This window comes from Tenrec ecaudatus, chromosome 1, assembly GCF_050624435.1.
Source record: "Tenrec ecaudatus isolate mTenEca1 chromosome 1, mTenEca1.hap1, whole genome shotgun sequence".
Taxonomy (NCBI): Eukaryota; Metazoa; Chordata; class Mammalia; order Afrosoricida; family Tenrecidae; genus Tenrec; species Tenrec ecaudatus.
The window spans coordinates 96,348,377-96,375,763 of NC_134530.1; the positions used below are offsets into that span (position 1 = coordinate 96,348,377).

General features: G+C 44.1%; 1 protein-coding gene across 2 annotated transcripts; it reads right to left on the reverse strand.

Annotated features, from left to right (window-relative positions):
• Nucleotides 1-156: 156 nt before the first annotated feature.
• RPE65 (retinoid isomerohydrolase RPE65) lies at nucleotides 157-26,207 on the reverse strand. Of its 2 annotated transcripts, XM_075540027.1 has the most exons (14): nucleotides 26,197-26,207; nucleotides 23,839-23,921; nucleotides 20,090-20,240; nucleotides 18,248-18,355; nucleotides 18,019-18,160; nucleotides 12,768-12,915; nucleotides 10,868-10,949; nucleotides 10,524-10,656; nucleotides 9,969-10,108; nucleotides 8,723-8,852; nucleotides 6,236-6,350; nucleotides 6,034-6,128; nucleotides 5,809-5,920; nucleotides 157-373 (listed from the first exon to the last, which is right to left on the reverse strand). In XM_075540027.1, the coding sequence occupies exons 1-14, from the start codon at nucleotides 26,205-26,207 to the stop codon at nucleotides 222-224; spliced, it is 1,602 nt and encodes a 533-aa protein (XP_075396142.1). In that variant the 3' UTR covers nucleotides 157-221. The 2 variants fall into 2 exon arrangements, with proteins under 2 accessions (XP_075396142.1, XP_075396143.1); XM_075540028.1 differs by lacking the exon at nucleotides 18,248-18,355.
• Nucleotides 26,208-27,387: the final 1,180 nt, after the last annotated feature.

Here is a 27,387-nt window from a genome sequence, read left to right on the forward strand (position 1 = left end):
CCTACAGAGAAAGTATGACTATCTAAACATGCACCATTGGTAAAGAAATTGCTTGCTTAACTAAGTGCTCTAAAACATTGCAAACTCAGGTGCACCTGCAGTTAAAATCATAACAAGCAGAGGCTAAAATGGGACCAAATTTGATTGCAGATAGTAGCTGTGTTGTTCTTGGTTTTGTCATCACAATTTTGAAAAGAAAAGCAGAAATTCCAGTGTCTTGCTCAGGACTTTTTAAAGAGCCCATGGAAGGTGACAGGGATGTTAATCTCCACTTCAGCTCTGGCAACTTCACTCAAATCCTTGGCATTGAGGATCAAGAGGTAGGCAGGCTTTTGTCCTGCCCCAGGGCTCACCACTATGCTTAGGACCACACCTGTTAGACAGACGTAAACAAGGTAGAGTTGGAGAAAGTCCCAGACCTATTAGTGAGCATCATGGAACTATAGGAGCCATTATGATCACAAATAAAGAAAACAATGGGAAACCATGTAACTTCTCTCTTTGGTTTGAGTCTTCTATCTAGTGTTGTGACCACCTTGGACTATGTACCTATCCTGTTTCCTAGGCTATTAATTGCAAGAGGGAGTGTCTTCCCTGGGTGTCTTGCTCACTACTGCATCCCAATAGTCTAGAACAGTGATTCTCAACCTTCCTAAGGCTACAATGCTTTAATACAGTTCCTCAGGTTGTGGTGACTCCCAACCATAAAAGTATTTTCGTTGCTACTTTATAACTGTAATTTTGCTACTGTTATGAATCATCATGTAAATATCTGATATGCAGGATGTATTTTAATTGCTACAAATTGAACATAATTAAACATGATTAAAACCTAGTGATTAATCACAAAACAATATGTAATTATATATTGTGAAATATTTATGCATTTCCGATGGTCTTAGTCGACTCCTGTGAAAGGGTCGTTCGACACCCCCCCACACACACACACACAAAGGGGTCATGACCCAAAGTTTGAGAACTGCTGGTCTAGAACAATGACTTGCATATAGTACGTATCGTAAGTTAAGTTACCTCCCCACCCTCCATCACTCATCAGTTTGTCCTACAGAGGCGTCTTGTATGGTGCTGTGATGGTGGTTGCTATGTCACCTGTATTTCAAATGCCAGTAGGGTCACAAAAGGTGAACAAGTTTCAGCAGAGCTTCCTGGCTAAGAATAGACTATAAGGATGCAATAGGCTGTTCACCTCTGAGGAATTCATTACTGGAAGCTTCGCAATGGCAGCCTAACATTGTCATATATAGAGTTAGAAGATGAGCCCCTTGGGTCAGAAAGCAATCAAATTATGACTGAGGAAGAGCTGCCTTCTCAAAGTAAAATAAACCAAAGTGATAAAGCTTTCAGATCCTTCATTTGCTAATGAGGTTCATCTCAAAATGATAAAAATAAATAATCAAAGCACATTCAAACAGCTTTTAATAATAGGAACATGGAATGGAGGAAATATGAATCTAGGAAAATTGGAAGTAGAAAGACACACGTAAAGATTGTTATCCAAGGCATTAGTGAGCTGACATGGATTTTGAATGAGACAACTGTATGGCTTCCTATGCCAAGAATAACAAACTCAAGAGCAATAGCATCATATTCATCTCTGAAACAGAAATGTCAAGATCTATCTTGTTGTACAATGCTCTCTGTGATAAGATAGTATTTTTCCCCTAAGTAGAAATCCAATTCATGCAAGTATTATTCAATTTAATGAAGAAATTGAAGAATTTTTATGTTTTCAGTCTCAAATTGATCGAAGATATAATCAAGATGCATTAATAATTATTGGTGATTGGAATGTGATAGGTGGACACAAAGAGGAAGATTCATTTTTTGGAAGATATGGCCTTGGTGATAGAAACATGATAGCATTTTCAAGACCCATGACTCCTTCATAGCAAATACCCTTTTAAACAAAATAAATTGCAATTATACACATGGATCTCACCAGATGGAATATGCAGTGATGAAATTGACTATATTTTTGGAAAGAGACAGTAGTGAAGCTCAGTATCAGCAGCCAAAAGAAAGCCAGAGACTGACTGGGGAACAGATCATTAATTGTTCATAAGAAAATTAAAATAAGTCTACAAGAGTCAAAATACAATCTTGGGAATATTGAGAATATTTTTTAAATAGCTCTGATACATTACACACTACTGACAGAAACCTCATGAGTTGTGGGAAAACACCAAGAACATCATAAATGAAGAAGGCAAATGGTCATTTAAAAGACAGGAAAGAAAGAAAAGATCAAGTTAGGTGTCTGAAACTTGCTCTTGATCAAAGAGTAACTAAAGCACGTGGAAGACGGGATGAAGGAAAAGAGTTGAATGGAAAATCCCAAAGAGCAGTTAGAGAAGGCAAAGTACTAAAGTGAAATGTTCCAAGATGCAGAGATAGAAAGCCTAAAGGAAAGAACATGTTCAGTATATATCAAGCTGAAAGAATTACAGAAAAAACTCAAATCTCTAGGTCTCATATTGAATGATTCTATGGGGAAAATATTGAACAACACAAGAAGTATCAAAAGAAGATGGAAGGATTTCACTCCCTTTGGGGAAGAAATCTGGAAGACACCTACTAGGCCAACTAGCTGGAAGAGATCCATCTCTGTGCCCATTCCAAATCAAGGCAATGCAACCAATAGTATTAATATCATATGCAAATAAAGTTTTGCTCAAGATAATTCAACAATGATTGCAGTCAAACCCATTGACATGGAGCTCCCAGAAACTGAGTCCAGATTCAAAGGGGGACGCAGATGATGTCATTAATAATTTCAGATAGATCTAGACTGAAAGCAGAGAACACCAGAAAGGTGTTTACTTGACTAGGCAAAGACAATCAACTCTGTGTATCATAACAAATTATTGAGAGCATTGAGAAGAATCAGAATTCCAGATATTTCCTTCTGCTCCTAGGGAACATGAATAGGAATTAAGCGGCAGCAACGCAGTTGTTCAAAAACAGCAAGGACACACTGTGGTCTAAATCAGGAAAGTTGTGTATCAGTGTTACAGGCTTGCCCCTTCTTATTCGATCTTCATGCTGAGCAAATAATCCGGGAAGCCATACTATATGAAGAAGAGTACGATATCAAGGTTCGAGGACGGCTTGACCTAGCAACCTGCAGTATGCAGACGACACAGCCTTGTGGGCTGAAAGCCAAGAGGACTTGAAGCACTTGCTGATGAAGATTCAGGTCCGCAGCCCTCAGTACAGATTGCAACGGAATATAAAGAGAAGCCACATTTCACAACTGGAATAGTAGTGTCTGTGGGATACAGAAGGATTTCTCCCAAGCTGTCTCCCCAAAATATATGCCAAACAGCTGTTTGCAAATGACCATACACTTGGAGGTCATCAGAAGTAGGTCAGGGGCTACTCCCCCCCCCCCCCCCCCCCCCCCCGCCTCCCCCACCCGCCCGAGAGCTATCAACCGTCTAGGGCAAGGAGTCACCACTGTTTATCCCACAACAAATAGGGCCCACTCCCTTCTGATAAGGATAGTAGTTGTCTGTTTCCTTGTAGGAGACACCAGAGAGGTCAAACCCGCCCAAAGATGACTAAGGCTAGGCTGCCATCTTGAATCTAGGGTCCACCCATCTTGTCACATGTATATCCCAATCCCTCCTCTTCCTATTGCATGTATGTCCCTAGACCACCCCCTCTCATTACTGTATTACCTATAGCACAACCCCTTCCTGTGATGTATGTCCTCACCTGTAATTAGGGGGCTTGCATGTCCCCAGAGAATATAAAAGGCCTGGGCTAGCATTAAAGGGCTCTCTCTCCCTCCACGTGGGCCACCAAGTGAGGCTGAGGTGAGCATGCTACTATGAATCGTGTCTGACTCCATTTATTTCAATACTTCTCTTCTATCGCTCATGCTCTCTATAACTTTACTATGATCTTTACTTATTATCGCTGTACAATTGTGCCTACCGGACCCGTAATGATGTGTTAGGGGCTGGCTTCCCCTGACAAGTATCATAATAAAGAGAGCTGATATTAAAGTTGTCAAGAATTTCGTTTTGCTGAGTGATAGCTGGGCTCACGCTGAGTCAGAACCAATTGGAAGGCACCTCACAACACCCTCCAATCCATCAAATAAGGTTATTCTGAAGCCCAAACCTCTGTACCTGACCTTTGGAATGGTATCTTTCTTTTTTTTGTATGTCAACTAAGGCAAACAGAGTATTGTGGATCCTAAAGCTAATCATTTCTCAGTTGTTGGTTTGTTGTTAATTGCCATCTGTCATTCTGGCTCATGGTGATTCCGGGTATCCCAAGTATAACTGCTCCCTAGGGGTTTAAAGCTGTGACCTTTCAGAAGCTGATCGCTAGTCTTATCTTCCAAGGTGCCTCTGGGTGAGTTCAAGGATTTAATGGTGTGCTTTAATCCCTCCTGGAAGCTGTCATAAAAAAGGGCAGAATAGACACAGAGGCTCACCAAAGTGGGGTGCTACGTCCCTTCTACAAGTAAAAGAACACCCAAGAGTGCTGGCTGGCAACAGGATCCAGGAGCAAGGTCCACCAACCAAGGGCATGATTTGGACTGCTCACCTCTCGTACTGGGACAAAGTGATGTACTTTTGTGACGATTCTCTAGAGTCATTCACGTGTGCTATTTTTGTTGTGGCAATACCAGGTCACTAGGAGTAGCAGGGATTGTTGCTACTCAAAAAACACCTGGTTCCCCTTTCCACCCTACCTTCCCACTCCCCTCACGGGGTCACCGCCATCTACAAGGCTCTACATATACCCTCTGCCCTGGGGGATGGACACCAGAAAAGTGGGTGAAGGGAGACATCGGGCACTGTCAGATATGACAAAATAATAATAATTACTAAATTATCTAGGGTTCATCTAGCGGGGAGGAGCAGGGAGGGGGAAAATGAGCAGCTGATGCCAAGGGCTCAAACAGAAAGCAAATGTTTTGAGAATGATGATGGCAACAAATGCACAAATGTGCTTGACACAATGGATGGATGGATGGAATGTGATAAGAGTCATACGAGCCCCCAACAAAACGATTTAATAAAAAATGTTGTGGCAATCAAATAGAAATGTATATTGAAGGACTCTAAAGCAGTAGGGTTTATTATTTCTATAATGTCGAAGACCTAGCTAGTGTTACTTCTTTCCAACAAAATGAAGGCAAGTCCTTTTCAGTTGTGACCGGGTGAGTTGGGCATGTAAATCAGCTTAGCGTGATACGGCTCCACAATTAAGTGTATTACTTGCTTTTCCTTGGTTTTCCATATCTCAGTCTTATTTTTAATGTGTCGCAGCTAACCTGTAGTTAGCTAAGAATGATGTTTTGCAATTGAGTTACTATATTATAGGCTGCCTCTTTGGAACCCTTTCTAACCCCATTTACTGAAAGAATAATTCTTTTCCACACATACATCTATCTTAGGAAGGACAGAAACCTTCAAGCGTGTGTTGCTTTTCTTACCCCTTCTCTCTCTCATCCAGAATAGGCCCTGGTAACTCCTAACACAAAGTGACGCCTTAGCCATTTTTTCCATCTTTTTCAGTTCCCATCGAGCCCTTTCCAGTGCACAGCGCCCTACAGGGCAGGGTAGACCGACCCTCTGGGTTCTGAGACTGACCTAGACACATGGCCACAAAACAAAACGCATTTGCCATCTATCTCCCGGTTAAATTCCTGACTGCTGTCCTGTTCAGTCAGATGAGGGATCATTTCAAGCTAAGGACTCTCCTCGAGGACTAACATAGAAACCCAGAAAGGAGGACGTGTCGGCACACGCCCACTGCTTGGGTTACCATCATCTTCGTCCATGGCATCGGGGTGGGACACAAAGATGGGCTCTGACGGGTAGGAATCAGCCTCTTGCCAAACCCAGGTTTCTTTCGTTTTGACGTTCAGCTTACAGAGCTGCTTGGAATAAAGCAAAATAAACAAATGAACCATTTAACCAGCCACTGTGTTTATGTGACTGACATATGATTCAAAGTGCTATGTCAAAATTAGTAATAGAGAGTAATTACCCTGTCTGGAACAAAGTGATTCAAGCCAAGTCCATATGCATAAGTATAAGGTTTTCCACCATACTTCTGGTAATTGATTTGAGGAAATTCAAATGCTACAAAATAGAGCCCAAGTGTAGAAAAACATAATTCATCTCTTTGAATGTCATCAAGTGGCTCTTTCCGAGTCCGGCTTTTTAATTTCTTGTTAAGACTGTCTCACCTTGGCGAGGCCCCGCGAAGAGAACCTCGGGCTCCAGCCAGATGGTCTCGTCGCTGCACAGAATGGCAGTGGCGGTGGTGTTGGGGAGCGTGACTAAATTCTTGCCCGTGTCAGCCTGCGACGAGGGTAACAGAAGTTGAGTGTAAAGGAACGAGAGAACAAACAGCCCGAACTGCGGTCTTCGTAGGTTTCGTTTCTGGATCTCTCCATTTCATCCTGCAGAGAGAACCAGGGCAGGAACAAGAGCCGGGCAGGCCTGGGATAGACTGGGAGAGCTGCTTTTGGCCGTGGCATTGAGTGGCTGTGGGGCCCGCGGCCTCCCAGGAACCCAGTTGCATAATCTGGGTTAATGCTCAGAGTAAACGAAGGGATCTGGGAAACAAGCCCTGCAAACAAGTAAAAACCAGACAATTGGTTGTGATGCCAGGCAACGAATCTGCGGCCTTCGGAAGGAATCCACTGGCAGCACTGCTTTCTTGTATAGTTAGGACATGCACATGTGCTCCAAAAGCTTGTAAACAACGCAGTGAAAAGCTCATGCTTTTTTCCCCAGAAGCTTATTGAAGTCCTCTCATAATTTTTATTCTGTTTCAACACACACACCAATACGCATGGCTTTATGTTGTCAAAAGGGAAAATAATGTAGAAAAGCCTCTGGACCAGATGTTTGCATGGAGTGCGAGCAGGTACACACTCAACTTTGCAGATTCCCATATATTTGGAAAAGACTGAACACCGTGAGCTGTCCCTATGAAAACATTTTTTAATCCATCCCTTGTATGCATATTTGAGGTCATATTATGTGCTAGACTCAGCTCAGGGTATTTGGGGGATTTCAGAGAATAATTTCCTGCTCCATTGAGCTTAAATGATATAAATAACATACAATCAGTATAATTAAAAAATGAATTACATTTACTGCATATACTGCACCATAGATAACATGCTGGAGGGAGGGGGGGAGAACAGATTAAAAGGGAACAGAAGTGTGAAAGATGGGCAGGTGCCGGATTTAATAGGTGGTTGGGGTGGGCCTCTCTGAAAAGATAGAATTTAAGGCAAATCTTGTGGGAGCTGGGAAATTATCAATTTAGAGAGATACTTTGCGAATAGCATGCCAGAAGAGAGAGACAAGTGCAAATGCCTGAAGCCAGGGGATGCTTCTAAGGAGCATCACAGGCCAGGGTTCCTGCCCCTGCTGCACCAGAGCTGGGGAGCAGGAGGGGGTGGGTGGGGAGGCAAAGGAGTCAAATCGGACAGGACTGGATAGCCTATGGAGAGGATTTAACTCTTTCTTTGCATGAGAGGTAGGGAAGCCATTAGAAGGTGTTATGCAAAGAAATATCATGTTGCAACTTACTTTTAAAAAAGAATAATTTTGGCTATTCTGTTGAGAATACCATCCAGAGTAGGGAATGAACTTTGAACTAACGTGTTGATTCAGTTTGCAAAAAATTCTCAACTTTGTTCCATGCTATTGCCAGAGTGCTCTTTCTGTCATGCCCCACCCTGTCCCACCATCTTAAAATGCACTAGTGACTCCCCTTCCCTTACAGAACACGCAGGCTCATAAAGCCACTTAGAATGTCACGCCAATCAGCGTATTTTACTAGTCTGGCGTCTGCTAGCCTTGTCCCTTACGTTCCTCCTAAGCCAGCCCCACAAGGACTTTACCTTCCCATATTGTCTTTCTTTGGAAATTCTCCTTTGCTTTTGCAGAAGTAGTTTTACCTGTCGGTAATTCCTACTCCACCTGTGCCACTCCCCCGGCCCCCAGCGTTCATAGAGTTGATAGAGCAATAGCATCTGGTTCGAAATTGGGTTTGCTTTCCAGCACATTTGATGTAAGCCTTTGTAGGAGATAGCTGGTCTAATCCCCGCAAGCCTTGGTACAAAGTTTTACATTCCATTTAGTTACTGCTTCAACCCCTCTTGTGCAGAGGGACAACATGTACTGTACTATGTATATGAAAGTGACATCAAATATGCTGACTTTGATTAGCATTTCTTATCACACAAAAATGCCTTACTGTTATTCTACTGTACTGCAAAGTCAGCCACTGAATATTGAGAACTGAACATAGAAATCAGGCAATGGGTATTGAATAAAAATCCAAAATAATAGTCTCTTTTCATCTCTTGAGAATGCCAAACGAGTTAAATGAAATCATTTCTATTATTGGCAAAGGCACCTAGGAATTGGCAGATTTCCAATCATTCAGATTTTTGTAAATGGAAGAACAGCTGATTTGGAATTTTGAAAGCCCGGTTCCGTCGTGGTGTGGCTCTGCCGCAGTTTGCAGTCGTGCCGCTCCCGAGGGGCAGTGCTCTTGTTTGGACGTTGCGGAGGTGGAACTGGGTTATTTTTAAGTTCCCTTCAGCTCTGAAATGTCAAGGCTATATGCACATAAACGTGAAGCAGGGAAACAATTCCCGAGGGAGGTGAAGCATTGCAGTGTCTCTGAAACCCACGGAGAGGGAGCTTACCTTGTCGATATTCAAAGGGAGTACATATCTCCTCACTTCCGGTTGGGGAGCCTTTCTGGCATTTTTCTTCACCTCTTCCCAGTTCTCACGTAAATTGGCTAAATATAAGTAGTTGTAGACGAATTCAAATCTGCAAGAACATGAAGTGAAACCTGAGCACAGAGCACCAAAATTAATTTGAGAGAACTGGTTCGTAATGACGAAAGCCTTTGTCTCGGTTCTTTATACCACAACCCAGCTATATGGGAATGACTGACCCAGCTATATGGGAATGACTGACCCAGCTATATGGGAATGAATGACCCAGCCATATGGGAGCCAGTATCTACTGCCCACGCTTAGAGAGAAAAGAAAATTGTCTCATAGCTATGTGTCAGCCAAAGTAGCCTTAGATACTTTATGTTCTGTTAATTTATGTGTTTTTTAGTAGACTTGGTTAGTTTGAATACATATATTTATATTTCTCCCAATCAAAGAATGAGCTCAAGGTCTCCCGGCAATCTTGCCAAGTGTAAGTTCATGACTGGTAAAGTAGAGGGTCAGCAAAAATAAGAGTGACCCTAAGCAGATGGATTGGCATGATAATCATAATAATGGGCTCAGACTGCCGTCAATCAGAAAGATGGCACAAGACCGGCAGTGTTTGCTTCTGGTACACCTACATAAGTTGGAGCTGATTCCATAGCCACAAACAAGCTTAACTGTACTTATTTGCTTACTAAAAAACAGAAATATGACTCCAGCTGGCCCCTTGTATGTCCGAGTAGAATCATGTACCATAACATTTTCAAAGGCTGAGATTTCAGAAACAGATTGTCAGGCTTTTCTTCTCAGTATCTGTGGGTGAACTCAGACTCAAATCTCTCAGCTATGTAGCTAAGCATGTCAGCTATTTGTTCTGCTCAAGTCACAAAACTTTTTCTTTCTAGGTCTAATTTCTGGGCCCTATCAGTTTTTAACCATGGTTTAAATGAGGCTGACTGCTCCCAGAAAGACCAGTGTCCTCAGACACCCTGTGTGCTCCCTCTGAGTCAGATGGACTTGACAGTGGGCTTAGTTCTGCTTGTTTGTGTTTCTGATTGTCTAAACACCCCACTGCTTTTTCAATCACACCTTGTGGCTTTAGCATCTCTGCTGCTCTTGGGGATGCGACTCGGGTTGAATATTGGCGGCAGCTTCTCTGTAAAAGGCTCCTCATTTTTAGGAGCGACTGGGGAGATGACATGTATCCAATATCTTTCCTTACCCTTTCCAGCAACATAGATCCGCAATCAGAAATCCATTGTCTTCATAGGTGTTGATGTGATGGAAGAGATTAAAAGAAGAAGCCCGGTATTTATTATTCAGGTATTTTCTTCTTTTTTTATCAGCAATATGAAGCCAAACCTTGAAAGAGGATGACAAGATCTAGATCCATGTAACGGGGCGGTGATGAGTGTGTGCTATAAACAATTTCTCGAGAATCACACATGTGACAGAAGGGGAGCCGGGTGGTCAGATGCTGTTCATTCTGCTCTCTTGCACCTTAGGGGCAGATCACGATAGCCTATCAGGTCCTCACTGGCTGTTTTTTTTTGGGGGGGGGGGGAAGAGGTTGCCGGATCTTTCGTTCTAGTCTCCCTTAATGTGGAAGCACCACACTGAGCACCACAGGTGTTACCCTGTTCAGCATCATAGCACCCTGTGAGCCTCCACTGAAGCTGGTAGCGGCTGAATTTGAAGGTCAGCAGCCAGGGATAAGAGCTGGGTCTCCTTTCCAGCCCAGAGCCACCCCCCCCCACCCCCCGCATATAAGACTTACCCCCATGGTTTCATTGGACTCGAAACAGTCCATATAATTGGCTCCCCACAGGCTCCATGAGGAAAGGAACTTGAATAGGTTAATTTTCACTGGTGTCTCCACAAACACAATATAGTTGGGAGTCAAACCAAAGCTGTAAAGGAAGGCGACGCTGTAAGATGCTTGAGTGAGATGCACACGGATGCGCTTAGTTACATGGATCAGCAGTGCCCACATAAAGTCAATTACATTTAAATTTAGTGTTCTGCCAGACAGTGCTATGATCAGATTTGATATCAAAGGTAGGCAAAGCAGGTCTTTCAACTTCAGTTTTCCTGAAGATTCATAGCAGGCCTTCGAGTTACCTATGGACGTAAGATGGCTTGAATCGGTCACTGCAGGGGAATTGTACAACGACCTCTGACTTGCTTATTGGGTCTTGTTTGTCTGAAATAAAGTGGGTTTAAAAGGCTTTGGAACAGCCTCTTTTTTTTTTTTTTAATACAAAGCATTTAGAACAGTAAGAGATACATTTTTCAGTCTTGATCTTTGTTCAGAGCTTGTTTTTATTTTCTCAGTTATTGTCATTTCAAAATTTTACATGAATCTATGGTAGCCCAGGAAAATTCAATCAACATTACAATGCTCTCTATCTGCTCATAGGGCTCTTCCCAACCCTCGACGGTGATTGAGGGGATTCACCAGAGGCTAACTCCAAATTCATTAAAGCGTTCTCTGAAAGTGTTGTAGCAGCAGGATACGGTGCAGTCACGTCTTATAATTACTAGACCCGAGTTCTAATCAGGTGAGTAAAGCACAAGTTGAGCATAATCTCGATGCCCCTATAATTCCTTTCACTGTGTATACAGTATAATGTGCACAGAGATGTATGTCAATAGCCCTGTGCAGTCATTCTTGTGCATATTAAACTTCATTTTAGTCCTAAGTTGGTGGTCCTCAAAACAGTATACATCAGAATTATGTGAAGGACTTGTTAAAATAGACATTGCAGGCCCCACACGGAAAGTGTCTCATTCAGTCTGTCTGAGGCCAGGCTCAGTGTTTGTAGTTCTAACAAGTTCCCAGGTGATGCTGGTGCTATTAACTCAGAGACTGCATTTCAAGTACCACTTGACTAAGTAATTCTTCTTCCTTCTTACTGTTGCTTTTAACTCATAGAGCCCCACGGTAGAACTGCCCCTTTGGGCGTCCAAGGCTTTACCAGTTTACACTAATGGACAGCCTCATCCTTCTCCTTACTAAGTAATGCTAAACAAAACTATATACTGTCAAGTGAGTCTATGGTCAAGAAGATTATCAAACCTCTATGAATTCACAAGGGATGAGTGGAGAACTCTAAAAGATATTTTCACGTCTGATTTAATATTCTGAACCTATAGCCTAAATGTGAGTTCAGAGATGTTTACTGTTATAATTATTTATATGTATGCATGCTATTACACACACACACACACACAGAGCCAAAAGCCAATTTCACTGCCATCAGGTAATTTATGACTCACAGCAATCTTGGACAGAGTAGCATTTTCTCCAGAGGGTTTCTGAGACTGTAAATCTTTCTGGCAGTGACAGCCTCATCTTTCTACTGGGGAATGCCTTGTGAGTTAGAACTGCCAAGCTTGTGAATCACAACGCCGATGCTCAACCCACTTTGCCACCACGGCTCCTTTGTTTAATTAATGTTGCCTGCCACCTGAATACCCACTCAAGAACAGTTTACCGGATTTGAATCTCAATCTTATTGATCAAACCAACATATACACTAAATATTTGAGAAGTAAGCAGCTATGGTGGCACAATAGGTTAAGCATTGGACTGCTAGCCAGGAGGTTGCCAGTTCAAATCCACTCTCTGTTCCATAGGAGAAAAATGAAGATTTCTGCTTCAGTAAAGATGTACAGCCTTGGAAACCCTGGAGGGCAGTTTTCCCCTTCCCTGGAGGGTAGCTCGAAGTTGGGATCGACTTATCGACAGTGAGTGAGTAATCCGAAAAGTTTTAGAGTAAAACTTGGACTGTATTTTCAAGTTATCATATCCTACCAATGTGCTGTCTGCCCAGCTCCTTAAACTTTGGTCATTGCTCTCCTGTTAGAATAGGGACAAGGGACATTGCCCTTAAGTCTGAGAATTATCAAATTATGAATATAATGAATGATATCCTAAAATTCTGATCTGCTATCCTCTATTTCTGGTCATTGTCTAATATAATACTTGTTGAAGAAAAGGCAAGATTGGTAAACAGACCTGCTTGCAGTGGAGGGATCTTTACAATATTGTAGGCAATCGAGAAATTCTTCCCAAAGCAATTACCAATGTTGTAAACGGTTCCATCATTTTCAATGTGAGGGTGGGCACTGGCTCCATTGACTGAGACGTAGTTGCAAAGATCAACCTGTGTAAGGAGAGTGAATGTCCTTCATGGTAAGAGAAGAGAGTTTAGGTTACAAGTGTGGTCCCTAGGTCTGCCCTTACCTCTGCGCTGCGCAGCCTCACCCTAGCTGCACGACGTCCTTTGTGGTCCTGTGTTCCTTTCACTTTCTCATTTTGCCTTGTGTGAAGCAATCTCCTCCAAGCCCCTGCCGGCCCTCACCTCTTGAGCACTGGGCCTCCTGAACTGTGCTTGTCACTTGATGTTTACCGTACACAGCTTTAGTTACTTTCCTGTTTTCTAAGAACCTTTCTAGAGTAGTGGTTACACATTGGGCTGTGAGCTAGAAGGTTAGCAGTTTGAAACCACCAGCTGCTCCCTGGGAGAAAGACGGAACTTTCTAATCCTGTTAACGGATGCCGTCTTGGAAACTCACAGGCGCAGTTCTACCCTCCCCTATAGGGTCTATAGGAGTTGCAAGGAGGATGAGTTTCGGTTTCCATATTTTCAGCTTGTCCTCTAGCAATGCTTAATCTTTGGACTGAGGCTTTGTTACATTGCCTCTTGACCTGTACTAGATCGAATTGTTTGACAAATTTGGCACTCACTACTTTTTCTTTGATCAAAAGAAACAAACAGAAACTATTTTGGTAGTACAACCTGAAGACTGAGCGCGTAGTGCTGCCCGTGGTGTGAACTGGGAATTGAAAGGGACGTTACAGAAAGCCTGACCTAAGCAGACTTCAGGGCCTCTATGAATCTCCCGGAAGTAAACGCAGACCTTTTTTGAAGCGGAGATTCAGGGCTCTCATTGAATTTAGAGTTACATAGAAGCTCAGAGCCATAGATTAATGCTAACCTCTCAGTTTGTAGAAGAGGACCCGAGACCCAGAGGGGTCGCGTGACGTGCTCAAACATACAGGGTCACACTTGAGCAAGGTCAGCACTAGAATTTCTACCTGGGATCTACTTGCTAAAGAGTGAGTGAATGAATAATTAAATATACCTAACCAAACTTCTATTTGATTAAAAAAGTAAATTTTAAAGCACAGGAGTGCGTGGCATACTTATTTAAATTATGAGCAGGACATTCATTCATGCTACCAATTGTCAAGTCCTCACGGAGCTTCTCATGCGAGCAGGCACTGTGCTAATAGAAAGGAGACTTGCTTTCACAACTCCAGCCCAGGCTTGGGCTGCTCCCCACAGTGCCACGAGCCATATGGAACCACCAAGCCCTATCGTAATGGGATCGTTTTCTGCTTTGGATATTTTATTCGTGCCATATTTCTCCAGTCACAGAAAACCTGAACGCGTCCACGGCATGGCTTCCAGTTCATAGCAATGCCCGAGGACAGGGTGGAGCTGGCCCCTGTGGGGCTTGGAAGCTATTAACTATCCAGAGCGAAAAGTCTCGTCTTTCTCCTGCGGAGCGTGTCAGCGGGCGAATGAAGCAGCCCATTGTGTCACCTAGGAAGGCATTCTGAAGTCAAGTAATCATGTTTTTAAGTATGTGGATTTTGATTCCATTCTGTGGGACACATATGTCCCACGTGGATTCTGATAGCGGGGTCGGGGGGGAGCAATATTTCTTTAGACTCACATGGTTGTCCAGGAACCCCAGGTCATCTCATGGAGTACAATGGAATAGCAGCTTCCCAAGAAACCAGAGAGGCTCAATAGATGGGCAATATATGTGTCTCACAGGTCATAAAAGGGTTAAGTCTTATAATGAGATACAATTTCAAATTGTTTTCCCATTGCATTAGCCATTGCAAATAGCACTGAACAACAAAACCCCGAACAAACCTACTTCTGTGGAGTTGATTCCAACTCTGTGGCCACTTCATGTAGTACAAAGGACTGACCCCCAGGGTTTGCTTGTCTGTGCGTTTTATGAAAGTAGATTACTGGGCTTTTCCTCAGTGGTTCCACTGGGTGCATTTGAATGGCCAAACTCGAGGTTCAAAGCATCACTCAGGCACTCAATAGTAGTGAGATGCAAATCTATCCTATATGACATCCTATAGGAGGCTGTCTGCTCCCATAAGTTGGAATCAACTAGAGGGCCATGAGTATCATCATAAACTATCCTATTGTCAACACTGCTTTAGACCAATAAGCTTGTAGACAGTGGGATGAGCACAAAACAGTCTCTGTAGAGAAGGCCTGTCTTATTCAGACTGAGGTGTTATGCCGGGCTTCCTGAGGACAATTTTCCAACTAACATGTAATTAGAGTTAACCAGGTGAATGGAGAAAGATCATAGTTTGCTCCAGGAAATGGGAACCACAAGGAAATCACACATGGTTGTGAAATAGTGTGTCCTGCTGGGAAAGCATCCAATGTGGCTTCCATGGAAAGAACTAGCCATGAAGGCAGAAGTTTATCTTGGATAGCCCAGAGGGGGTGACCCATTCAATTTTCATTTTAGAAAAATAGTTTCTACAGCATTGTACAAAAGTTGTAAGGAGGATTGGGGTTATAGCAAAAGTATGGGTTAGGAGGCTATTTTAGCAATATACATTGTATATGTGTGTGTTTGTATATATATGTGTGTGTGTGTGTGTGTGTATACACACACACAGAGATTTTTAAAGTTACATTTGCATGTGGAGTCAGAGTACCTGAGGGGTACAAATAGCTAAAGCACTTGACCGCTAACCAAAAGCTTGAAGGTTCAAGGTCACACAGATAAATCTTGAAAGCTAGGCCTGATGCCTACTTTTGAAAAATCAGTCATTGACAGTTCCAGAGCACAGTTCTACTCTGACACACATAGGGTTGCCATGCATTAGAATGAAATTACACAGCGATTGGTTTGTATGTGAAGTCGGGGTACAGTCCCGCTCCCCATGGTACCTTGCTACTAATAAAACCTATTCTAGAGCTATAGCATAGATTTCCCAATGACAATATCAATGCCTTGGGAATTGGAATCACAACAATTGAGTCAATTCTGACTCATAGCAACTCTATAGGGAAGAGTAGAACTTCCCTGTGGGTTTCTGAGGCTGTAAATCTTCACGGGAGTAGAAAGCCTCCTCTCTCTCTAACTGACCTTGCAGTTAGCATCCCAATGCATAACCTCTATGTCACCTGGCCTCTGTAGAGGACTGAATAGAGCTTCATTAGAGGGTTTCTTCCCGTGTGGGTTTCGGAGTTGTGACTCTTCACAGAAACAGAAAGCTCTACCTTTCTCACAGCTGATGGTTGCGACCTTGTGGTTCACATCCCAATGTATGGGTTACCCCTAGTTATTCCCTAGTTATGCCTCCAGCAATTGGAATACAGATTCATGATCAGAATCCAATGAATGTCTTAGAAACTGAGCTTCAATTCTTCTCTAAAGACTCTACCGACACACTTGTATGTAATCATACACAAACATTCAAACCAAGAAAGGGCCCTAGAGAGTACATTGAACCTTAGCAATCTGGTGAGAATTATCTATAGCGTATCCCACTGAGACCAATGTCAAGACTCTTTCCTTTTCCCGGTGCTCGGTACGTCAAGTTTATCCAGTTCAGAGGGACTTGACAGCCTCCGTCTGCCACTCGCTTGCAGTTCTGGTCGTCAGTCTCACAGACCTAGTTTCCCAACTGTCCCTTATCTCGATTTCTTTTCATATTGTTCATTCTTGTCTCCCCCATTAATCATCCCAAATGATAGCTCTGTTTAAACCACTTCTCTGATCAGAAATCTACAATAACTTCCCATTAGGTAAACAATGTAACCCCCAATTGGAGACCATTTAAAACTTTTTAATTTCACCTTATTCCCTTCCTATCATTCCGCTTAACATTGCATTCCCTGGATCACTTACATCACTGGTTCTTAACTAGCGGTGATATTTCCCATGGTGGGAGATTTAGAAATGGGGTTTTACAAGGGTCCAATTAGCACCCCTTCTGAAAAGCACTGCAAATCTGACTAAAGGAGTTCAGTATTGTATTTCCACAAGCATTTCCCCTATTTTTCCTGCCTCCGTTCCATTGGCCATGTTACACCCTCCATTGGGAATGCCTTTATTCAGAAATGGCTGAGGTTGTTTGGCTCTCTCCTTTAAGTCCCAGCTCAAATGCAAATCTTTAGAATGTTCCTTGTGCTTTCCTAGTCATTTCCCTTCTCCTCAGGAACTCATCAGATTCTGCTTCCGAGACGCCTCCTTGGAAGAGTGGGCAATGTGCTGTGCTGGGGTTTGACCCTCCCCTGCTGCCCTGGGAGAGGGAAAGGAGACTGTTCGCTCCTATGAAGATCTATAGTCTCAGAAACCCCGTGCAGCAGTTCTACTCTGTCATAAAGTGCTGTTCTGCGCGGCAATCACATCTGGTGGTGAGTTTTGTTTGGTTTCTTATAGCTTGGTTGTGTCCTTGTTTTCCATCTCGACGGCAAGATCCCCGAAGGCACAGACAATGCCTTGCAAAATAGCTAATTCTTAATTAATAGTGACTGGAGATACCTACATTATCTGCACATTATCCTCATTATCTGCTGTAATGAGATTGCCTGAGGTCTTAGCAATAGTAAAATTCATAGAGCAGAAAAAACAAACCCAAATCTCCAATTTGCACATATCATTTGATTTTGAAGTTGCTTTTTCCCATGAGACTTCATTTAGTATACAGTTTGATTGCTACTAAGAAATGTCTGTATAGAAGAAAGAGGAAAATTGTTGTAACATAGTTAATCTAGAACCACTGATTGCAAGATATTTGATAATAATAATAGCTACAATTTTTTGAGCATCACTTTGTGCCACGTCCCATGCTGCTTTACAAAAAACATGAACAGCAGAGAGCACAGAGGTTACCTGTTGATGGACCTCTTGCAACCAGCACAAGTCCTGGCACCTTAAACGCACTCACCGAGTATTTGAAGCACGAATGGATGGATGCATACATTAGGCATTTTATATAGTATTTCCTTAATCCATACAATCAAGGTTTAAAATTATTTTACTTTCCCCATTTCATAGATGAAGAAATAAATCCTGTCCTATGTCACATAGCTAGTAGTTGGTGGCAAAGGAAAGATTTGAACCTTGGTCTATGTGGCTCTCATGATGTCCGCATTAACGACAGCTGATTTCATTCTAAGCAGCAGCATCTAAGCACTGTGTCCTACCTGCTTAATAGTTTCCAAGGTCTCCGGATTAACCTTTGTAATGAAGTTGGTCTCTGTACAGGCATAGTAATCTTCCCCCACTGGGTAGATATTAACAAGGGCATTGTCAGTAATCTCCACGCCTCGAAAGTAAGAAAAAAACCTGCAGAAGTAAATGAATTTTTCAGTCCAATCATTTTCAAGTCATGAGAGAAAAAGAGCTAATAGCATACCACTGGGTTTTATTTACCGGGAAAAGATATTCTTGCAAGGATCTGGGAAAGCACAGGTGCCAAATTCCGTTAAGACGATTCTTTTCTCAGTCATTGCCCGTACGTAAGCATCAGTGCGGATGAACCTGGAGGACATTGAGGCAGGTCGTAGATATCATGTGTACAGTCCATGTGAAGCCTAGGGTACTCAGTCTATATGTCTTCATTGGGGTCATATATCCATAACATAAGAATGAAGAGTAATATCAGGTCACTTGCTTGTGGTGGTCAAAAGAGAAAAGAATTATGTGCCATGGTCTTACATTTTATTATGCCCTATAAACTGCATGTGATAAATGGGGGAACGGAGGCCCAGAACATTTAGTGATTGGCATACATGACTGAGCTGGTTAGAATATGAGTTCTCAATGGAACCAGTGACTTCTTGTTGCATATAGTTTGTTTGCCTATACTCAGCGGGGAAATATGGGATATGCAACTCAGAATTATATTACTTTTCATCTTCCTTCTGTATTTTCTTCAATCATAAAATGCATTCTGTTGCTCATTAAAGTATGTTTTCTTGAGTTCAATCTCTTGTACAGGCTGACCTTCTGAAACATTCCCCAAACTAAATGGCATGAGAGCTTTAGGGTTTCTCATATTGTGAGTCAAATAAAACTTGATTCTGCACTCACATGAAGAAAAAAAAGATCAAGTCTTTAGCAAGCACGTGACAGTTGTGCCTGCTCTCCAAACTATACTCTCTCATTGCTAAAGTTTTGCTTGGCCAAAGAAATATCAAATCTATTTCTAGTGTATTACATACACTTCAATATATCCCGAGTACACCTACTTCTCATTTAGTGATTATGTCCTCATCTGACATGCCCCATCCTCAGAAACCATAAGGCACTTACTATCTGCCTGCATTGAATATTGGTGAGGTATGACTGTCAGTACTGACTGCCTGGGTGCCAGGTGAGAGTAATGCTTGCAGCCGTGGGGCCTGATTCTCGGGGTTGGCAGTTATGTAATGGTGTAGTCCTTCTCCATTTTGTGATCCGATGTGGGCACCTCCATTTTAGTAAAAGGTCCACTATCACAAAATGATCTGATCTTTGGAACCTAATCATGCCAATTAATGAAGAGGGGGTGCAGTTCACATTCCCATCTACCTGTCATTACAATGTCTCCTCAAAATACCTAGATCAATAAGATCTCTACTAGACCTGACAAACGATTTGTAAGACAAACGATGGCAGTGTTGGTCCTTCAAACCTTCTAGCCACCGCTCTCATCTTAGAAAAGTGTTCAGTTTTGCACCACTATGCCATGCTTGGTCATTTCTTCCTTTGTGGTGGATCTCCCTCCTCACTAGTGGCCTTTCTGACTATAACAAAAGAAAGGGGTCAACACAGCTAATGGACTAATAAGAATAACATTGATAACCATTATTACTACCGAACATTTCCTATGAACTTGGCATTGATTGTTCTCATTTCATCTTTGTACAACATTTATGAAGGATCCTTTATTATTTCTCCCACTTTTCAGACATCAGAACTAAGAAGAAAAGGTAAGCATCTTACCACGGTTCACCATCCTAGGCCACTGGTACCTGGGGGATATAGGATTTGAGACCAGGTAGGTTGGACCTCAGAGCTCTAGGCTTTAGATTTGTCTTTATCCTAATTAATGGCTCCAAGGTATTCCTGTGGACTCAGGTGACTCCAAAGCCCAGGGGGCTTCTGAGAGGAAAGAAATACTTAGGCTACCTTCTGGGTTCACGAGGTTGAAAGCACATGGGCAGAAGAGCCAAGCTGTGTCCGCCCCCCCGCCCCGCCCCCGAGGCGGAGCAAGATTTTGTGCTCCTTCACCTTCTGTGATACGTCACATGTCCTTCTGTAAAGTCGAACTTGTGCAGGAGGGCCTGCCCATCAAACAGGTGGTAAAATGGCTCCGATCCAACTTCAAAGAGACCTGGCCCACATCGGAGGAGACTGCCGGTGAGCCAGAGGGGGATTCGACCTAAAGAAGAAAAACAGAACATCGCTTCTTAGCCACCCTCGTCAGGGCTAACGGCGAGGTGGGAGGTTTGAATTCACTCGGAGGAATCTTGGAAGAAAACCTGGTGATCTAGCTAATGAAGTTGACTTGATTACTTATCACAACTCAAAGAGAAACTTTTAATTGGTTGGGCTCGGATGATATCAGCTGTGCAATTATATTGGCGACCACACTGGACAGCTTCTTCTTCATATAGCCGCCACGTGGCTTTCCTTTCGACCTCTCCTGCTAGACAGCGCTTCTCAAATGCTTGCTGCTTGCTTCTCTTGTCACTGGGACACCAAGGGTCAGGTATCCTATGATAGGGCAATATTCCAGGGTGGAGGAACAGGGTTACAGGGACAGAAAGAAAGACGTTTGTAGGAGAATAGGGTTTTGCACCTAAATACTAGTACCTCTGATTGTTTGGTCATCTTCCTTTTAAGAAAATTGAAATTCTTCTTCTTTTTAAAATGTTTTTCTGAGTCTCCTAAGAGATTGTTTTTTGCCTTTTTGGAGAAAAAAGTCATTTATTTCTCAGTTGTATTCCAACAATCAAGCCAACCTAATGCCACTCTCCATGCCCTGCCATGCCATCCTCGAATTCTCAGTTTCTAATGAAAACGCTCAGGACACAAGGTAAAGATTATAAGAAAAACACACAGAACCAATAACTAAAAGTGAGCCAGACTTCATCAGGTGAGACGCTTTCAGGAGCTGCTTCCTGGTCTGTGCCCCTCAGAATGGTATCTGCACTCACAGATCCTGAATAAAACGCCCAGAGGCCAGCGACAGGCCAGACCGCAACAGCGTGTTGTTGCTATCGCTGTGGGACCCCTCAGGCACACAGAGATCCCACGGGACCGAGCGGAGACGCCCCGTCGAGTATCCAAGGCACACTCTTTACCGTAGAGCACCTGTCATTTCTCATTGGACTTGAGCACACGTCAACGTGCCTCTTGTTGAACAATCAGCCACGGACTTCTGGGAAAAGCCCGAGAGTCCCATTGTTCTGGTGACTGGGTGCTGTCAGCTCTGCCTCACAGTGACCCCAAGTGCCACAGAACAAATCACTGTCCAGTCCTGTGCCAGCTTCGCAATTCTTACGTTTGAGCCGTCGTTGCAACCACGGTGCATTTGTCACACTGAAGGGCTTCCTTTTCCTCCACTGACATCTGACGGTCCCAAGCATCGTGCCCTTTGCCTGATACAATGTTGCTAAGGACCACTCTGGCTGTCCTTCCTCCCAAAGGGACTTCTACTCGTCTGCCAGCTCACAGCAGAACAACCCACTGCCATCACTTGGGTTCCGACTCATGGCGACCTTACAGGACAGAGTAGAACTGCTCCTGTGGGTTTTCGAGACTCTAAATCTTTAGGGGCGTAGAGAGCCTCATCTTTCTCCCACGGAGCGGCTGGTGGTTTCAAACTGCTGACCTTGTGGTTTGCAGCCCAACCCATGATGCCTGAGGCACTTCCAATATTCTTCACTAACACCGAAGTGATTCTGCTACCCTTTTCCTGCGTCAGTGTCCGGCTTTCATAGGCCTATGAGGTGATGAAAACACCAGGACTCGGGTCCAGTGTGCCTCGGTCCTCAAAGCAACACCTTTCCTCTTCAACCCTGGAAGACGCCTTTTTGGGGGATAGCTCTGCCCATTGCATGATGCCATTTGACTTCTTCACTGCCGCATCCACGAGTGTTGACTGAATCAAATGCTTCCTTGTGCATTTTACTGACTGTACAGTGGCAGCTGACCTGTGGTCCCAGACGAAGCCTGGGTAACTCTACAACAAACGGGAGCTCATGTTCAACCTGGACGTGAGCCAAGAGGCAGTCATTGGAGCAGAAGAAGGGCATGGCACATGGTTTAAAATTGGGAAAGGCGTGTGTCCTTTCACCCTACTTGTTCAGTTAGTATGCTGAGCAAATAATAGGAGAAGTTGGACAGTATGAAGGAGAACATGATTTTAGAGTTATAAGAAGGCCTATTTTCAACCCGCAACATATAGGTGACACACACTGTTTGCTGAAAAACAAGGGGAAATAATGCACTTACTGATGAGGGTCATGCAGGCTTTGTGCAGACTCGCGGGTACAGGATGACTTATACCTCAATGTGAAAAAGCAAACATTCTCATAACTGGACCAGTAGACAAGTGGAGAAAAGGTAGACATTGTCACAGGTTTCATTTTCCTTGGATTTCAGTGAACACTCGTGGAAGCAGCAGTGAAAGTAGTCTTAAAAGGATGTTGATTGCACCTCTGCCTAAAGAAAATATACATCCTCACAACCGAACCGGAGCTAGCACCACAGTAAACAGAGATCAGATTCAAGGTTCCAAGGATTTCGTCTTGCTTGGACCCATAAGCAATGCTCAGGGAAGCAGCAGTCATTGCCGTGAGCAAAACTGCGGCACAAAACCCCTTTACTGTGCTGACGAGCAAGGATGCCACTGAGGACTAAGGGACACCTGGTCCAAGACATGGTTTTCGATGACCTCTAATGCGAGTGAAAGGTGGACATTGAATGAAGAAGAATCTATGCATTTGAATTACGGTGCTGGCACAGGATATTAAAAGTAATATTGACAGCCAGAAGAACAAGCAAGTGTTTTTGAAGAATCAAAATGCTCCTTAGCAGTGAGGCCGGTGAGACATTGTTTCATGTACTTTGGCCATGTTATTGGGGGAGACTAGTCCTAGGACTAAAGACATCATACTGGGTCAAGTAGAACGGTCGTGAAAAAGAAGATCTTTAAAGAGATTGGCTGACGCAGAGCCTGCACAGTGAGCTCAGACTTTGGAACAACGGTGAGGATGGCAAGGACCGGGCAGCATGGCATTCTCTTACACAGAGGGTCACTAAGAGTCGGAATGGACTTGATGGCACCTGAAAACAACCTGAATACATTTTGGTGGGACGAAGGGCAGAGTCACATGGTGCCTTTGGATAATGACACTAAAAGTAATAATAACAGATCTACCATTTATTTCTGACTTTGTGATAGATACTGAATGGCTTAGTCAATTGGCATCATTTCATTCCGTTTTCACAACATCATTACGAGGCAAAGTTTGTTCTTTGGTTGGTGAGAGAATTGAGGCTTTGGAAGCTGAAATATTGTAGAAGTTCAAGGCAGTAAAGCCGTGGAACTGCAATTACTATTTACCCAACCCCAGAACCAAGACATTTCAAGTTTAATGAGGATAAAACCCAGCACCCTGGAATGCCCTGCTCCCAGACGCTTGTAGCCAGGCTTTCATGTATGCCCGCACTGGCAGGGCACCCCTGATAAGGCATTTGCTATGTGCCGGACATGGAGTGAGCACAGTCACTGGTAACTAGGAGGCTGACTCAGCCCACAAGTGCTACCTGACAGGTAGTATTTTCTATATTAGAGAGATAAAGAATAAGTAAATGAGAGGAATTGGGCTCTGGTTTTAACAAACCAAGGCCCCCACATTCTCTCCTTACATGCCATACTCTAAACCAGCACTGAAACACGCAAGTGACTGAGAAGCCAGAGAAGAGAAAGTTTGACAGAAAAGAGAAGATGGCTTCAAGGTGGGACCAACCTGTCACATGCGCTGTTAGTGGCGCGGACAATTCCTCCACCGTTTCGAACAGTTTCTTGTAGCCACCAGCAGGATGCTCCATTCTGAAATTGTAGAATAACCAGGAAGAAGTTCGTGGTGATATTGAAAGAAGAGAGCCTTTGGAGACAGAGGCGGAGCTACGGGAAACCATGCTCTCTAGCTCAATGTCAAGGGCCCTCTTTCAGTCTGACCTCAGCTAGGAAGAAGTTGCTGCTTAGGGAGGTAACAGTGTGCTCAGATATGCAAATGGAGTCCTCGTGATGTCAAGGACAGTGATCTCTGTCTTAATATCCGTCACCCCCAAACTCCAAAACCAAGCTCACCGTCATCACATCAGTGCTGACTCATAGCGATCCCTGTGGGTTTCTGAGACTGTAACTGTTTAATGGAGTAGAAAGCCCAGTCTTTCTCATGTGGAGCTGCTGCTGGTGGTCTCAAACTCCCAGCCATGCAGATGGCAGCCCAACTTGTAACCACTACCCCACCAGGTCACGGTGAACTTAATTCTACCCTGTTTTAATTCTCCTTACTTCTGAAGAGAAATCGATTAAATTCTGTTGTAGGTAGTTCTCTACTGGTACCTTAAACCTTCCCGTGAATCGCTCACCTGCTTAGCTCTGGAGGCGTAGCGGTTAGGCCTTGGGCTGCTGACAGCAGTTTCAAACTATCAGCTGCTCCAAGGGGACCGAAGGGACCTGTCTACTCCTGTGAGGGGCTGTCTACTCCTGTGAGGGGGCTGTCTACTCCTGTGAGGAGCTGTCTGGTCCTGTGAGGGGCTGTCTACTCCTGTGAGGGGGCTGTCTACTCCTGTGAGGGGCTGTCTACTCCTGTGAGGAGCTGTCTACTCCTGTGAGGGGCTGTCTACTCCTGTGAGGGGGCTGTCTACTCCTGTGAGGAGCTGTCTACTCCTGTGAGGGGGCTGTCTACTCCTGTGAGGGGCTGTCTACTCCTGTGAGGGGCTGTCTACTCCCTTGAACAGTTTCAGTCTCAGAAACCCACAGGGCCAATTCTGCCCTGTCCTATAGGATCACTATGAGTTGGCACCAACTCGATGGCAGTGACTTTTTGGCTTCCCCTTCCCCTAAGGAGTCCTGGGGGAACAGAGGGCTAACTTTGAACTGCTAACCTTAGGTCAGTGTTTCAACACCGTGAGAGAAATGTGAGGTTATCCGCACCCTTAAAGATTTAGAGTCGGAAACCTGCAGAGGCTTGGAATTGACTCTATGGCAGTGCACAGTTTTATCCCGCCTTCCAAGGAGCTCTGGTTATGAGGTTATTAAAGCACTTGGCTTCTAACGGTTAGGTTGTCAGTTTGAAACCTGTGTTTGCTTTGTGGGAAGAAGAGGTTTGCTTCTGTAAAGATGAGTCTCAGAAACCCTCTTTCCGTTGTCCTGTCGGGACAGTATGAGTCAGAATCGACTCATGACAACGTGTTTGCTTAAAACAAAAATCCCTGTGCCCGAGGAACCCTACTACACAACATTGAGGTGCTCAGCTACTAACGGAAAGAAATGTGGGTCAAACCCACCCATCTTTCATGGGAGAAAAGACCCACTAACTTGTTCCCATGAAGATTTCAGCCTAGACAACCCTCTCAGGCATGTCTCCTCTGCCCTCTCCGGTTCCCTTGAGTCGGATTGACTGGACTGGACCTCACAGGAACAACATCCCAGCTCTCCCCTGGCCGCCCCCCTTGCCTCTCTGCTCCCACAGAGAGAACCAAGCAGCGCTTTCCTGGGGACCTCGGGCTTTGTTCTTGTTGTTTCCTACCGCCATCTCTTTGTATCATCTCATTTCTCAGCTCTTCACTAGTCTTCACGAGTGACTCCACCAAACCAAGTGCACTGCCATTGAGTCAGCTCCGACTCAGAACAACCTGTGGGGATGGCCACGCTAGCACTGCCCCCGCAGGCTTCTGCGGCCCTAAATCCTTAGCTCTTCTCTCCAGAGCTACTGAGTAAGGACTGGGCATGTGCTGCATACCATACACTGACCTTTGCAGGCTGCTAGTGCATTTATACCTGAAAAAATAATCAGTAAAATTTAGAGAAATAATTTACCCCAAGTCCCACAGCTAGGAAATGGCCAGGCAAGAGGGGCTCTGAGGTCTCAAACGGAAATCCCTACAGTGTAACTGCCTGCAGGCCTCAATCTAGGTTTCACCCATTCCAGGTAAGTTAGAACTGCATTCTAGAGGCTGGCTTCAAAAGCAGGAAAAAACCTCCCCCATTCATACCAAAGGGCCTTCCCTAATCAGGCCATCAGTCAGTGCCTTCAAACAGCCCATTTATCATTAATTCCACTAAGTCATTAAAAACATCTTCCAGAGACACTTACTGGATGGACATTTTCTCTCCGTGGAAAACTGGGAGTTCTGGCATCGGCTGTGGAATGTGGAAGCAGATCTTCAGCCCGGGGCTTTATATAGCTTCTAAGCCCCTCCACCCCCCTCCCAAAGGACTTACAACTTGCTAACTCTCCTCCAGCCCCTCAGCTGAGGGAAGGGGAACAGAAGTGGCTTTCAGTAGCCAGATCCTCCTGATGCTTGAGTAGTATTTGAGCTTGCCATTCCCATGACGCTTTTTTGATGGTTTCCCAGAGACCTCAATCCTTCCAGGGAGAATGAGAAGTGGATGAGAAGAAAGGAGCTGAATAGGAGTGGCCAGCGTCAGCCCTCAGCTGATCTGGGTCACCACCCTGAAGCCTGGCACCCTTCTCTGCTCCCCACCTCCCTCTACCCTCTCAACAGCCTCATCCCAACCTTTATTCACTCACTCACTTAACTTTTTAAAAAGTCTCTTATGCATTATCTGCAGAGCAGACACATCTGGGCACTGCCCATCTCCGCAGAGTTTACACAAGGCTACCGGGAAACTAGGATGTTATTCCATGCAAGTTTGTGAAAGCTAAGATCGGAGGGGCATGGAGCACTGCAGAGTGCACGTAGTAACCTCCTCGCCCCTAGGTTACCTTTCTTGGCCCCTTTCCCTGCCTGAATTCTTCAAACCAGGCGGAGGAGGTTAGCAATGTCCTTTCAGTTTGCTGAGCATGAAAATCTCTTCATATTCCTCTTTGTCATGATTCCTGCTAGCTCTCCAGCTTACCTGCCTGCCCGTTGGTGTGATTTCTGCACTGAGAAGGTACATCCCCCCAAACCCCTCACTGGCGTAGTGAACTCTGACTCACAGATACCCGGTCGGACAGAGTGGAACTGCTTTGGTGGGTTTCTGAGACTGTACACATTTACAGAAGCAAATAGACTTATTGTTCTCTGATGGAGTGACTGGCGGTTTCAAAATGTTAGCAGCTCAATCGTAGCCCACTCTATTACTGGGATCCCTTCACAGGGCATACACTATTACTTATCTAAATTTTTCCACAAGCTTTGATTGAACTACATTGTGTTCCATCACAAACTTAACAGAGAAGTAATTATGTGATATTTGGAAAGGTGGTAGATTCAGTATTAGAATATTGTATAACTATCATGTACTACCTAAAAGATCAGAACTATAATTCTCAAAATAT